Source organism: Ceratocystis lukuohia, assembly GCF_044167205.1.
Source record: "Ceratocystis lukuohia strain C4212 chromosome Unknown Supercontig9_pilon, whole genome shotgun sequence".
NCBI classification, from domain to species: Eukaryota; Fungi; Ascomycota; class Sordariomycetes; order Microascales; family Ceratocystidaceae; genus Ceratocystis; species Ceratocystis lukuohia.
The window spans coordinates 379,473-394,228 of record NW_027263528.1 but is presented as its reverse complement, the minus strand read 5'-3'; the positions used below and the strand labels follow the sequence as shown (position 1 = coordinate 394,228).

Below are 14,756 nucleotides of genomic sequence, written 5' to 3'. Positions count from 1 at the left end.
CATAGTGGGGCTAATAGTACATAGAAAGCACTACTTGAAAAAAACTTGGGGAGAAAGCGTTAGAGCAATGATCAAGGAGCAGGAAAAGAAAAACAATATGCTACTCCGAGGAACAAAAACAATGCCGTTTTTTGTTTTGTTTTTCTGGCACACGCTGGTTTAGAGCTGTAAAAAGGACCTGCTTTTAGGGCCTATGTTGACACCTTTCTGCGTGGGAGCAAGAGTACGCTAGTCGCGGCTGTCTTCAGTTAGAATCTGGCCCATGGTACCGCATAGGCTTTTAGTGATAATTTCCGTCAACTTGCGCTTCAGGGTAGGAGTGTTCCAAGTCCCGAGGAGTTTGGACTTGGCATCGATGTACTGCTGACCACTGTTTTCGCAATCTTCAGCGCCCTTTTCGAAGGCCTCCTTGAAAACCCCAACTAGGGCCTCGACACCAACATCCAAACATAGAATCCAGGCTGGCCGTCATTATCATGGTGTGCGGGAGTGATACTGGACTAGCTCTATTTGGAGTGGCAGCCTAGAGGAGAGCCGCCTTATCTGAATCTATTAGAGTCCCATCTTGGTGGTATCACCATTCATTGGAAGGGGGAGGGAGGTCTTGAAGGCGAGGGCAACGAAAGTGGTTGTGTAGAAACTGCTAGAACCATCGCTAGGAACAAGAGGGCAGCCAGGAGCCTTAGTGCAGGACTTGGGGTCCCGGAGAGTGGGGCACCCCTCGGCCGTGTAGGCCATCATGTCATGCTTCAAGCACGGGACGGCGATGGAAAGCTCCTTATCGCCAATGGCTCCTTAATGTTGGCTAGAAGTAGAGGGTAGTTGTCGACCTTGGACCTGTTGTTGGGCATCTGCTTGTAATCGCGACTATTGTCACCGAGGTGCTCTCCGTACATTCCGGCACAACCATGGCTGGATTTCTCGATAGTGGAAGCGATTTTCTCGGCATAGAGAGCCCGCGACCTCGTGGAGAAGACACACCTGCGGAAACTGGTAGGGCAGCCCCGACAACAAATGGCTATGCTGATATTGGCATCTTCATCAAACATCTCGCAAGCCTGGTTTGCCTAACTCCATGCGAGGAGTATATCGAAAGGCCCCGGGACAAACACTAGGGGAGTGGCAGATATATCAAGGGAAGTCTGCCTACAAGTGGATTTGAGTAGAAAGCAGGTAAGTAATCTGTCGAGGCATTATACTCCAAGGTGCAAAAGGGATACGGGACAAGACAAGTTACGCAGACTCAGCCAGCACCTTGATAAAGAAGACAAAAATTGCAGGAGAGATAAAGCAGGCAATAGCCTTTTTCTTTTTAGTGAACCTAACAAACTAGGAAGAATATCGCTTACTTAATACACATAAACGCCTGCTATTGGCTTACCATACTATGAAGCTTCTTCACTCAGACAGAGCGAGTTTTGCGAGAATACCGATTTCCAGATGCGCTACATTCAGCGAACACACTTCAATAGCTGAGAACCCTCCTCTTTTGATTGGCTTGCACTTGTCTGATCGGGAAGGATAGCCATGTCTGTCCATCAAAAGGCGGCAGCTTACCGGCCCGAGTCGGCTCTTTGGTATGCCTACGACGAAGAAAGAAGGGTGACCTAGATACGGACCTTCAAGGTTTAATCTATGAAGGACAGGGTGATTCGTGCTCCCGAGAATAGGCCCTTTTAAGCTTAATTTAGCTTTCCTACTCTTCATCGAGTGGAAAGTTCGTGGCGGATGCAAACCTGGCCTAAGCTTGAGTAAATTAAGCCGTGCCAAGGAAGAATCTCTTCTGCAGGCTTGGATACTTATTCCACATAGCATTGGTGTGCTATTGGGTGTTATCTTAAGCTAGCTGCCTTGAAAAAGAGCATTGGTACGAGGATCTGCAGTCGGGGGTTCATGCTTGAGATTGTAGTGCTCTTTGGCCCATGTAGGCAGGCGGTGGGTGAGATAGAGGGTAGTTGATCATCAGAGAGTCTTGGGGTCAATGAGACTGCTCGTAAGAGATGTGGCACTGGGATGGGGAGAACAGCGCTCGAGGTATATCACCAGCTCCTGCCTAGGAGCCGACCTCAGATCCGCAGAATGCTGCTAGCTCTCTTGTGTTTAGAGATGCAATGCTGCTGTTTGTCGTGGGAGTGTCAATGACGGTACAGATATGGTGGCCCCATAGGATTATAGGGCGAGGACATTGCAGCATATCGTTATTGAGAACGAGCGAAGTTGGAATATTCTGATGGTTTGCCGAGGAGCTCTGTGCGAGTAGAGAGACTTTGCGGCCTTGCGAGATAGAACTGATAGGTGATGTGGAAGAGATTGACTTGAAACTTTGGCCAGATAAGCTAGGCGCTGGCAAGCTTGATAAGCCTAGGCTGATGTTTGATAAGTCTGCTCTTCGACATGCTTCTGCATTAGAAGAAGGGAGGGTTGGGCGAACTTTGTGGGGAGAGGCAATAGCCGTCCTCTTTGAGGAATTATGCCGGCCTTTTCCTCTTTTGATTTCAGCCCGAGAGTAATGAGAGAGATCCGTGTTTTTGGTGTCCAAATGGATCTTGATTTCGGCTGTAGGCTCGGCTGGGTGAAGGGCATCATGGCCTGGCTTGATAAAACCCGGTACCCCGAAACGTAGGAAGACCTTGGCTTGGGCCTCTCGATCTTTCTCAGCCGATGCGTTGGAGCTGCGAACTAGACGGCCCAAGGGGGGACTGTCAGTGTCTGCAACTAAGAGCCCATGAGTCCCGCGGCCGAGAATGTTGTAGACACGGACTTCGCCGGCTGAGATTCCTAGAACAGCACTAGTGCCAGCATAGCAAGCATGGCCTTCACTGCCAGACTTGTTGCAAAATACAACAATAACCTCCTTTTCATTTTCAGCTCTGATTATGGGTTCCAGACGCGAAATCCAATACATCAAGGTGTTTGCATCAGGCTCTAAAGGGGTTCGATTGAAACTTCGGGGATCTTCGTGGGTTGGCCATGCCATCGTTACAACTACCAAGTTTGCTTGGATTTTCATAACATGGAAGGCAAAGTCAAAGTTATCCCAGCGATCTTGAAACTTGTAGGGGCTGAATGCGTTGTTAGCTTTTGCTGCCGATGCAGGGTGGTATCATTTTGCATTCTCACTTGATATCCATTGACGTTCCAATAGCTACTTGACCAAGATGTGGAAGCCAGCCTTTGTGAAAAGAACCTGGCCCCTCTGAAGCCCAGGTTTCTTCTGAAGGTTGTAGATAGCGCTTCCTATAGTGTGCAACTATCTCGCCATCCGCGTCAATAGCAATAGTTGAGTTGTAGCACTTGGGGCCACTGGCCCGTTTTGGATAAATGTCAGCCTTTTCGGCATATCCCACCATAACAGTGCAGTTGTATTTGAGTGCCACGGCCCGAGCCCACGAGGAGGTGATGCCAGAGCCTGACGATTCAAGATGGGGATAAATCCCGCTCAGCGAGTCAAAGACTTGACCTGTGCCATATGTGAGACTAGTGCTTCAGGCCTGTGTTTCAAGGCGGGAATGATATTGACTCACCTACAAACGCAAGCTCGGGGAGTACAAGGAGATCAAGCTCTTCAGGATTTGCGTGAAGTAGGATTGAATCAGCACGAGCAAGGTTTTGACCAGCCCCATCCTGCCCGGCCGCAAACTGGAGACATCCTATCTTCATGATGATGATGATGATGATGATGATGATGGTATGTGTGGAGAGAAAGACACGTAGTAGAAAGAAAGAAGTGCTAAAGAGAGATGGTAGAGAAGGTTGAGGGAGTAGGACATAGGAGCATCTCTGCTCAATTAATATTCCTATCTGGTCGAGCAATTTGTATAGCGACGTTTTGTAGCTAGTCAACAGCGGGCGCTTACACGCGCAAGCCGGGAATGGAATTGCTTCCCCTGAGCGGCAAAAGACCTGGTGAGTTAGTGGCTAGGCGCCTGTATTTTAGTACTTTATTTTACCTGAGCGAAGCGCTGCTAATACTTGAAAGCGTGCCGGGGGGGGGGGGGGGGGTAATGATGCAGAGACAAGTCTTCGGTTTTGAAATGCTGCCCTTAATAAGTTGAGATCATTGCGCGGCTGGTTTTTCCACGATGCCTATTGGGTGATGTCATGGTTGTGAGCTATGAGCTATCTACTGATCTACTGGATCATTACGATTTTGTTGGTTCTTTGCCAGCATGCTCTTTTGCCTTCTTCGCTTTGCATATGCCTTGATCTAACGCTGCTACATTATAATATGGCGCCCCCATCCAAGGGTATACCTAGCTGCAAGCTGCATCTTGTGACGCTGACTAAGAATATAGCTAAAAAGTCAAGTATCCCCTTCGGCGCTGATTGGCCAAAGTTATACTATGAAACACTTGGACTGTAGCTAAGCGCCCTGACAACCTATCTTCGCCTCACATGGCTGCTAGCCGCAGACGTGCATCAGTAATAGCTAGAGGAGGTATGCAGCAGAGACCCGCGCCGCCGCAGTGTGTTTTGCTGTAGTGACTTCGGCAATTAGGCGTTTTGGCCTTGCTTGTCCTCGTCTTCCCCATAGCTCCTCTTCAAGTGACAGCAGCCTTCATGAGACTATGTAGTGGAGCAGCAAAACTTCCTTTATAGCTTGCATATGGGCGCCATACAATTAATCTGTAGAGTCCGTTTCAAATTAGACGATCCTTTTGTCGACCGTCGGCTACAAGACAATGCCAGCCGGACAACATCGCCCAAGGCTCTTCATGCATTCACGTCCTGTAGCCCTTGCAGGTGTACACATACCGACAGCGTAGTCAGTGAACAACGCTTGTGCACCGTCATTACCGCTTTCTCCTCCCCAAATATAAACCTCATACTAGACACCTGAGACACAATACCATCTAGACACAAGGACATCACTTTAGGGGAGAAGGCTACACAGATTCCATGGCTGTACAGATAGTCCATGTCAAGTATGAGCCGCGGTAGATAATCTTCTGTAGGCAAATTAACAGTAGTCGGTGGTACATTTATACGCTCACTCACCATGAACAAAGGTGGTGACTTGATATGATACACTCAAGCATTACCCACATCCCAAGACAACTGACTATTCAGGCTTCTCGTACGTCTTCAGCTTGACGTCCATTTTCATGTTGAGTTCTGGCGGAGCCTGTGCAACGTCATGCAACTTGACACGGCCTTCTCCACGCTTCTTCAGCAATATAGCCCACGGGTCTTCCGCCTTCTTGCTGCCTCCACCGCGCTTCTGCTTCTTTTTCTTCTTTTTGCCACCCCCCTCGCCTTCCCCATCTTCGCGGTCCATCGGCCCCGTTGATCGTAGACTGTCGTAGCTGAACCCATCCATGATGCCGTTGTCCATCAGTCGATAGCCACTGTCCATGTCGCGTTCCGCTGCTTTTTCGGCCTCCTCGTCGCGCATTGACTGGATCTTGCGCTCTTCAGCACGCCATTGGTCGTACAGCTTGTGCATTTTCTTTTCTTTGCGCGTGCGGTGTACCTTGAGGCCCAGCACGTCCTTGCCGTTCTTTTGCATCTTGTTCGCCAAGCCCACCACAGGGATTGACTGGTCTACACGTGCGGCAAAGTCTGATAGTCGCTCGCCTGGTTGGATTTTGGGCACTTCAACCTTACTATCTTCCGCTTTCTTCAGCTCTGCCGCCGCTGCCTTCTCCATGGCTTTGGCAGCAGCCTTTTTCTTAGCCTCAGCCTGGCGGTTCAGCTTAGGCTTTTGCGGTGCGGTAGTCGTGATAGTTCCAGCCTGTTTCTTGTGGGCAAGGCGCATGATGCGCTTGAAGGCACGGGGCGCATCGTTGGAACTGAATTCGGCAATGCGCTTCTTCTGCGGCCGAGAGTGTTGGGCGTCGTCGTTGGCGGGGGTCTTTCTCTTTTTCTTGGCCTCGACCACTTCGCGTCGTTCTTTGGCCGACAACGCCGGCAGGGGCAGAGCTACCCTGTCAGGTGGGAGATCGTACCTAAAGGGCAAGAAGCTAAGTGTTAGCAACCGCGACCAGTAAGGAGGGGCGGGAGCAGAAGCGGGGAGGGCGCGCGATGGGCTGCGTAGTTGAAGCATACTCTGAAGGGTCATTACCCCGCCGGGTGTGTTTATGAGGCATTTTAAGGCAATGGAATGAAACTATTGAGGATCTGCAGACAATAGCGACAAAGACCGTCTTTTACTAGAGCTAAACCAAGAGGAAGTGCAAAGATTCAATTGCTCGCCGCGTGCCACATTCACGGCCCAGGATTCGCTCGGCTGGACAACTTTTTTTTCATTGCTTGTCTTATCTGCTTATCTGCGTATCTTATCGAGCCTTGCCTCAACTTGTTCTGATGTGGCGTACTTTTTCACAACGCCACATGTGAGCTTCCCTGTCGTTCCTTCAGCCACATACAATGTCTTTCTTTAGGACGGTGAACGGACCAGTTAAAGCTGCGCGCTTTAGTGGCCACGACGCATCACAAGATCTGATTGGCTGGTGATCAGGCGAAGTGGGTTCGCATCACGCATTTCCAGGAGCTTTGGCTCTCATCTCTAATCTTGTCCACATGTTACATCATGGCTCTTAAGCTGAAGCTCCTTTTTTGCGCATCCATCTTCGATTTTTTTAGACCTTATTTCTATAATTTCATTTCCTTGCTTTTCTCTCTATTCCCTATTTCATCTTGTCTATTAACTCCGTCTAATCTTTAATCCAATCCCGGCGAAGCGTTGTCCAACGTGAGGCTTTTGCTGCCCTCCTCTTCGATTCCATCTTTTCCCCGGTGCCATCGTCCGACTCTCGAATGCGAGTACGATTGAGGTTATTTTGATTGTTCAATTTCTTCCTTTCTGTTTTTTTCTCATCCCCCTTCACTTACTCGCGCGGACCAACTTCTGCGATCCTCAAGGTGAGAGAAAGCCTCATCTCTGATACTCTTCCCTGGTCGCTTGTGTCTCTTGTCTTCCCCCTCTTTCCAGCCTGTCTATCTCCTCTTTCCTCTTCCATCCTTATTGATCTGGTGGTTTGTTTCCTACGGCTCTGGTGACAAGGAGACCGACTCGTCCGTCTTGCTTTTTATGTGCTCTAAGCCAAGCAAAACCAAAAAAAGATAGACTAGGATTGCAATCCCGGCTTTTGATGCCTCGCTAACCGCGTCGGGACAGGGATTAAACGTCATATTTCTCCTTGAACCCATAGCGAAAAGCGAAGTGCCAGACACATTAGAAACATCGTGGGCGCGTTCTCATTTTCCACACCTTCTATCAACGCCCATCATACTTTGTTGTTTGGCTTCAGAAACAGCAGACCAGAAACACGCGAAAACGGCGCCATATCGTTGCTGACTCAGTTAGACAAGAGCCTGTCTCTGAGTTTGTGTCGGTGCTTTTCTTCTTTTTTTTTTCCGTCTAGGCAGTACTTTGCGAGCTGGTGTTTGCACCTGCATTTACGCCTGTACCCAGCGCTACGACTGCATCTGGGCCAATACTTGATCCCGCACCTACACACGCCTACTCCGGTTTTGGTCTTTTGTCCCTCCCCCCCCCCGGTCAACACACCTACCTACCCTGCGCTAATCTTGCATACAAACAAACTTATACCTTCTTTTCTTCTTTCTTCCTGGCCCCCCTCCATCCATATAAGCCCTCATTATCATTCCATTCCATTTACATAAATCCTCCACAATGGCCACTCAGTTCGGTCTTCGCCAAAGGGGTCCTCCTCGATCTTCTATCTCACAGTTATCCCGTGCCAATTCTACCTCATCGTCAACACACACCATTACCGAGATGGCAGAATCAACGAGCATGCTTTCTGAGAAACACCCCCAAAACAACATTCTTCCTGTCTCTAGATCCGACACTCACTTAGGTTGTGACGACTCAAGTCAAAGCTGCTCTCCTCTTTTGAACCCCGAGGGCAAATCGCTTTGCCATACGCATCGGTCACATCCCAAACGACCATCTAACCTTTCATCTCTTGTGTAAGCTTCTAGTGCCTGGCTCATATCCCATTCGCATAGACCTACATGTTCTAATATTGTTCTTTCACCAGTTACTTTGCCATAGTAGCATGCATTATTCTAGGTGCTAGCCGCGCCTGGTTCCAAAACCACCAACACCATCGTCTTGCCACTGTTGGTGTCCCGTTGTCATGTCATTCTCATAATGACTACTGGAGAAAACGGCCTCTATTCGATGCCCTGGAGGCGGGCTGCACTGGCGTTGAAGCCGACGTATGGCTCCGCAACAACGAGCTTTATGTTGTTCACGAGGCTCCACAGACCCCCGCATTGCCAACCTTCACCCAGCTCTACGTCAATCCTCTAGTCAATATCCTTGAGCAAAATAACATTGGCCTTGCTCAGGGCAATACTCCTGTCGGTGTCTTTTCCAATTTCCCCAACCAGACGCTGATACTTCTTGTCGACTTTAAAGAAGACAGCCAAGCAGTCTTCGATACTGTTTCGGCACAACTTCAGCCTCTGCGCGAACGTGGTTGGCTCACCTACTTCAAGGACGGCTCTCTTACCGAGGGACCCATCACCGTCGTTGTAACGGGCGAAGCTCGTCTCTCTTCAATAACTGCCAACACAACATACCGTGATATATTCCTCGATGCGCCCACTCTCGCATTAAATGATGACGTAACACACGCCTACAACTGGACCAACTCGTACTACTCTAGTGTCAAATTTGGACGGGCGTTTGGACACTACACAGGATACATGGGCCGGCCGCGTATCGACGATATTGCAACCTATGTTCAACAGGCGCATGAGCGCGGGCTAAAGCTACGCTTCTGGAGCCAGCCGTCATGGCCGGTGCTTGTGCGAGAGCGGCTGTGGGGCGACCTCTTGGATGCGGGCGTGGATTATCTCAATGTAGATGACTTGATAGGCGCCAACGAGTGGCTAGCCAAGCGCGAGGATAAGGAGTAATGTTTGGGGTAGGGGAGCCGTGGTGCTGTTAGTTTCTTTGTGTTCATTTTTGTCGCTAGCCTTGCTTTCTTTTCTTGATACCCACTTGCTTGATTTCCTTGAATGAAAAAATTTATCATAAATTACAAAACAGCATAGCATATTCTTGTGAAGTCCACCGTCAGCACTAGGCATTGCAATGCGAGCTGATTCTTATATGACAATAATGTTGATGTCAGAAGTGGCGGCTCAAACAAAACCCGAATTCGGCTGCAAAACCCTAGATGGGTCTCAGGCGGTGGGCAGCAAGTTGTCGCCGATAAGACGATAAGACAACCCATAGAACGGAAAAAGAACTGAAAGCCTAGACATTCATGTTCAGAAACCCCGGGAGCCAATCATAGACCGTTTTCAGTAGACGACAATTGGCTGGAAGAAAAGTTGAGGGAAAGAACTAGAAAGGAAAGTGGGGGAGGGGGGGGGAGACAAGTTTAGCAGTTTCTTGGTTGATAAAATACTATCAAAATGACGAAATCTGTGGCACATATATTTAAAGTTGATCCCCGTTTGCCGAAGAGGAAATTTTTGTGCCCCTCTATAAAGAAGAAAAAAAAAAAAAAGACTAAGTAGGAGGGAAGGAAAAAATAATTCCGCCGTGAAGATTGTTTATTTGTGCTGCTCGCTTTTGTACTCGACTTCGTGAATGATTTCTGTGATTTATTAAAAATCTTATCATTCCTTTTTTCTATTTCCAGTAAGTTATTGGTCTTGAATCCTCAAACAGGACGTCGTGCTTGCTTCTGCGCCAAACCCAGCCTTTGGTGCCCTCTGCCCACTTCTTCTGCATCTCTCTATCTCCAATATCCGCCGGTCTTCGTCTGCTTTCCCCGGCGTCTGCCGCGCACTGCTTGTTAACCAGTCTGACACCTGCCCCAGTCGCACTCAACCTCGCAGATCGACCGGTATTTCTGTCGTCTGATCTGTCTTATCTCTACCGTCTCCGTGCTTCGTGTGCCCTTGCCCCCTTTCGATCCCGATCGGCTCCGATCCAACCATCATGTGCGGTGTGCTTGCCCTCATTCTGGGCCAGATTGCTGCTGACCCTAGCTTTCCGTGCCACGCAGCTGCGACCCTGCATGAGGCCCTGTACTATCTGCAGCACCGTGGGCAGGATGCTTGTGGTATAGCCACCTGCTCTGCTGGTGGCCGGATCTATCAGTGCAAGGGCAATGGCATGGCTGCCAAGGTACGTTGAGCCTCCTTGTTCTGCGTGGGGTGTGCAATACAATGCGCATGTGATATATAGAGAATAGAAGGGTAGGCGATAGTGAGTGGGGTAGCTGTAGCTGTGTACCTATTACCTATGCATACACATATGTATGTATGTACGGCTGCAGCTACCCGCTTTCTTTGTTCATCTTCACTATTCATCTTTCCTCTATATTTCAGCCTCATACCGGAAGCAAATAACCAGTCATCTCCATCTGACCATCTCCTCCGTTTCTCTTTAGGTTTTCGATGAGGGCAAGCGTGTCCAGGACTTGTAAGTCCCGCTTTCTATTTTTCATTCCGCCACGCCCCCCCCCTCCCCCCTCTCCCGCAATTCCCCTCCGTGCCTTGGCTAACCACAGCCCTTTTCTTGCCTTTCTCTGCTTTGTGTAGACCTGGATTCATGGGAATTGGCCACCTCCGCTACCCCACTGCCGGCACTAGCGCTTCTGCCGAGGCCCAACCCTTCTACGTCAACTCACCCTACGGAATTACGCTGGCCCATAACGGAAACCTCATCAATGCGCCCGAGCTTCGTCGATTCCTGGACCAGGAGGCCCACCGCCATATCAACACCGATAGTGACTCGGAGATGATGCTCAACATCTTTGCCAATGAGCTCAACGACACAGGCAAGGCAAGGGTTAACCAAGAAGACATCTTCCGTGCTCTGTCCCGCATGTATCAAAAGCTTGAGGGCGCCTGGGCCTGCACCGCCATGATTGCTGGCTTCGGTAAGTCTTTCCTAGCGACGTTAAAGTCGCATCTTTTCCCATCCAAGCATGTCTTGCTAACGTGCTTCTTCTTTACTTCCCTCGCAGGAATTCTTGCCTTCCGTGACCCACATGGCATTCGCCCTCTTGTTATGGGCTCCCGGCCCTCCGAAACCAACCCTGGCGCCAAGGACTACATGGTTGCCTCGGAAAGCGTTGCTCTGCGTCAGCTTGGCTTCCAAAACATTCGCGATATTCTGCCCGGCCAGGCAGTCTTCTTTGGCAAGGGCAGCGAGCCTGTGTTCCACCAGGTTGTGCCACCAAAGGCGTATACACCCGACATCTTCGAATACGTGTATTTTGCTCGGCCCGATACCGTTATTGACGGTATTGGCGTCTACGCTAGTCGCCAGCGCATGGGCATCAAGCTTGCCAACAAGATCAAGGAGCTTCTGGGCGAGGCTGGTATCAAAGAAATTGATGCTATTATCCCCGTGCCTGAGACGGCCAAGGTTTCTGCTGCCAGTGTGGCTGAGAGCCTGGGCATCACATATGCCGAGGGATTTGTCAAGAACCGCTATGTGTTCCGTACCTTTATCATGCCCAGCCAAGCCACGCGCCAAAAGTCAGTGAGACGCAAGCTTAGCACAGTCGATGAGGAATTTTACGGAAAGTGCGTGCTTCTAGTTGACGACAGTATTGTGCGCGGTACCACTAGCAAGGAGATTGTGAGTTAGCCCTGGCTGCAGAAAGGCACGAACTAGCCTTCCTACGGTCCAATTCCAACCCTCCTATTTTACTAGAAAACAGACTAACACTGCACTCTTAGGTCGCCATGGCTCGTGAAGCCGGCGCTCGCAAGGTCATCTTTGCGTCATGCGCCCCTCCGATTTCTAGGCCTCATATTTACGGCATTGATCTAGCCTCGCCCAAAGAGCTGGTGGCCACTAACAAGGACCGCTTTGCGATTGCCGAAACCATTGGTGCCGACGGTGTCATCTACCAGGACCTCCAAGACTTGTGCGATGCCTGTGCCGAAGCATCACCACCCACTGGCCCCAAGCAGTTTGAAGTTGGTGTGTTTAACGGCAAGTATGTGACAGATGTCCCTGCTGGCTATTTTGAACGGCTGGAGGAGGCACGTGGCGAGCTAGTAGCGGAAGCACAAGCACATACCCTGGCACAGGCCACTTCGGGCTCTACAGACGGCGTTAATGCGTGCGGCAGTGCGACGACCTCTGAAGTGACGGTGCAAACGCCCGGGTCATTGCACTCTGAAGCTGCAGGTGTTAGAGATCGGGACGACATCAGTTTGTTCAACTTGGCTACCAGCAGTAGTAGCCGGTAGAGGGAGGGGCAAACAGAAATGAGAATATAAAGTGTCTATCTGCCTGAAGAACAACGAAGGGGGGGGGGGGACCGAAAGGAGGGAAAAAGGGACAGGTGTTGGACTGATCTAAGATTGATGGGTATATAGGGTTATTGGTTATTTGGTCACATCACATTAGTTTTTTTATTCGTCTACGCAAGAATGAGAAGGTTTGTTTGACAAGACACCTGGTCGTTTGTTATTTCTTTCACCACAAATAACCAACTCTGCTAGTTACTGACTGCTATGCTATGTACACGGAGTAAAAAAAGAAAAAATAGAAAGAAAAAGAAATGGACAAAAAAGAAACGAAAACACGTCAAGCGACTCAACTACTTCATCTCACCCAATGCTGCCAGCATTCATTGTCGAGCCTTTTAAGCTCTCCACAGCTTGCCAGCCTCGTTAGATCTGGCCGAGACTGACTTGACAGCGTTCAGGTTGGTCAGCTCACTGGCAGTGAGGGGAATGACAGTACCGTGGCGAGGGCTCTTGGGAAGCGTGTAGCCGCTGCTGACCTTCCACTCAGGCTTCTCAATGTCAGCAGTCTCGAGGGGAATGTAGCCACGGCCACCATACTCGTCAATGAACAGGTAGTACTTGTCGCCGTTGGCATCACCGGGGTTGCTCTTGAAGACAGTGGGCCCCTCGACAGCCTTGGCGCCAGCCTTCTGGCCAATGCAGGTGTCAATTACAGTCCAGCGGTCAACTGTGGCCAGAAGGTCGTTGGAGCGCGTCTGGATGATGTCAGTGCAGCCAGATGTGGAGCTTTCGTCCTTGGTGAAGCGGTGGAAGTTGACACCGTTCTTAATGACAGTCGAGTCAATGAGCGATGCCTTGGCGTCCTGCCACACCTTGGCCTCAGAGAAGTTGACAAAGTCACGTGTGGTGGCATACATCATGCGGTGGTAGGTTGAGCTGGTGTGCTCTTTGTCATCAGCAGGGTACAGCGACGAGGCCCAGTAGACGATGTATGCGCCTTGGTTTTCGTCATAGAAGGCCTCAGGAGCCCAGGTGTTGCCGGCCGTCTCGGGGGACACAAGCACGTGGCGCTGCTCGCTCCAGGTCTTGAGGTCGGTTGACTCCCAGATCTCGAGGTAGCGCGAACCAGTACGGACCGAGTCACCCCACGAAGTGCCACTGCCAATGGACAGATCGGTGGCAATCAGGTAGAAGACGTCACCTTCATGGGAGCGGATGATGAAGGGGTCACGCAGACCCTTGGTGCCAAAGTTGCTGCGAAGCACCGGCTTGTTGTCGTTCAGCTCCTGCCACTGCAGGGCATTGTTGCCGACTGACGAGGCAAAGTAAATGTTCTCGCCCTCAATGGAGTTGCCTGTAAAGAAGGCGAACCCGTAGCCAGCCATCTCACCAACAGTATAGCTCTTGATCACCTTGGCGGCGAATTCGCGTGTGAAGGACTGAGAGCCATCAGCAGCGGTTGCAGTCAGAGTCAGGTCAGTATCTTCAGGCTGGCGCTTGACGACACCATCAGCTGAGATGACATCGGGATTCGACGAAGACCATGTGATCTTAGATCCATCGGGTGCGGTAGCGGGCAGGAAGATGTTTCCACGCACGGAACCGACGTTGGTGATGGTGACAGCCGAAAGGGTGTCCTTATCAAGACCCAGAGCCACAGAGGCAAGGGCCAGAGTGAAGAAAGACTTGTACATATACATGTTGGTGTAGTACAAAGGAAGTTGTCTTTTAGTGAAAAGATAGTTGGGGGGGGGGGGGGGGTTGTAAAAGAGCGTTGTTCTTGAACAAAGAAGGCAAGTTTCTGTAGTATTGAGTAGTCTTATAGATACAGCAAAGGAGAAGACAACCAAGTTAGAGGCGGCTGAGGTCCAAAAGAATACCAGATACTTTGGAAAGAGGGAGGGAGAATGAACGATGAAAACGAATATATGCAAGTAGAAATGCAACAGGCAACAAAAGAAGGAAAATGCGATGCAATGATGCAAAGAGGAAATGAAAGAGAGTGAAGGGGATGTTTGTCTTGTCAAATAAAACTTCCAGAAACCAAAAACAAAGGGAACTCAGCCGTCTTCTTATATGATGAACTTCGTCATTTCGCACTATTGTGGAATTCCGCTCAACCCCGTTGAATCCAACCTTGATATTATATCCGCAGCTAAAATTTCCCAAAAATAGCAAGTCTTGTTTCCGACTCGTGGACTTCGTCGTTGTTTTGAAATCGCCAATAGATTCGAATCGTCAAAACTCAATGCAACAGGGTCTAAGCGTGCTTAGGACCGGCTTGATGCTAATCAATCCATAGCTTCTTGGCTTGGGGGCCAAGGAGAAAGTGCCATTTGAGGAGCCCCCTTAACGTCATCGGTGGCTTTACGGAGTCGAAGTTTTGAGGGCTGCAGTTACAACTTGTCGCAGCTTGCTATGCTTGGTGGTCAGTGGCTAGATTGTTGTGATACTGAGCGGAGGAGCACTAAGAGTAACACCGATGCCTGTGTGCCAGTCTAAGCCTGTATGCTCTCCCGCAGACACATCACCTTTTTTATTAAGCTTAT

The 14,756-nt window shown here is 49.9% G+C and overlaps 6 protein-coding genes across 6 annotated transcripts; 2 read left to right on the top strand and 4 right to left on the bottom strand.

The window, feature by feature from the left end:
- Nucleotides 1-228: 228 nt before the first annotated feature.
- On the bottom strand, nt 229-741 carry HOO65_090081 (Chitinase 1; the record flags this gene model as incomplete). The annotated part of the gene is made up of 2 exons (XM_071004624.1): nt 229-461; nt 579-741. 2 exons carry the CDS (start codon nt 739-741, stop codon nt 229-231), a joined length of 396 nt encoding a protein of 131 aa, XP_070855967.1.
- A 1,312-nt stretch (nt 742-2,053) lies between these two features.
- Nucleotides 2,054-3,660, bottom strand: HOO65_090080 (Protein N-terminal amidase; the record flags this gene model as incomplete). Its single annotated transcript, XM_071004511.1, has 3 exons — nt 2,054-3,062; nt 3,121-3,460; nt 3,525-3,660. The coding sequence occupies 3 exons, from the start codon at nt 3,658-3,660 to the stop codon at nt 2,054-2,056; spliced, it is 1,485 nt and encodes a 494-aa protein (XP_070855966.1).
- Nucleotides 3,661-5,062: 1,402 nt separating this feature from the next.
- HOO65_090079 (uncharacterized protein) lies at nt 5,063-6,046 on the bottom strand (the record flags this gene model as incomplete). Its single annotated transcript, XM_071001593.1, has 1 exon — nt 5,063-6,046. One exon carries the CDS (start codon nt 6,044-6,046, stop codon nt 5,063-5,065), a length of 984 nt encoding a protein of 327 aa, XP_070855965.1.
- Nucleotides 6,047-7,639: 1,593 nt separating this feature from the next.
- Nucleotides 7,640-8,895, top strand: HOO65_090078 (Altered inheritance of mitochondria protein 6 -like protein; the record flags this gene model as incomplete). Its single annotated transcript, XM_071004552.1, has 2 exons — nt 7,640-7,938; nt 8,010-8,895. The coding sequence occupies 2 exons, from the start codon at nt 7,640-7,642 to the stop codon at nt 8,893-8,895; spliced, it is 1,185 nt and encodes a 394-aa protein (XP_070855964.1).
- Nucleotides 8,896-9,931: 1,036 nt separating this feature from the next.
- On the top strand, nt 9,932-12,204 carry HOO65_090077 (Amidophosphoribosyltransferase; the record flags this gene model as incomplete). Its single annotated transcript, XM_071004465.1, has 5 exons — nt 9,932-10,120; nt 10,386-10,417; nt 10,537-10,877; nt 10,965-11,584; nt 11,686-12,204. 5 exons carry the CDS (start codon nt 9,932-9,934, stop codon nt 12,202-12,204), a joined length of 1,701 nt encoding a protein of 566 aa, XP_070855963.1.
- Nucleotides 12,205-12,602: 398 nt separating this feature from the next.
- HOO65_090076 (Glycosyl hydrolases family 43) lies at nt 12,603-13,907 on the bottom strand (the record flags this gene model as incomplete). The annotated part of the gene is made up of 1 exon (XM_071001592.1): nt 12,603-13,907. The coding sequence occupies one exon, from the start codon at nt 13,905-13,907 to the stop codon at nt 12,603-12,605; it is 1,305 nt and encodes a 434-aa protein (XP_070855962.1).
- Between the last annotated feature and the right edge of the window lie 849 nt (nt 13,908-14,756).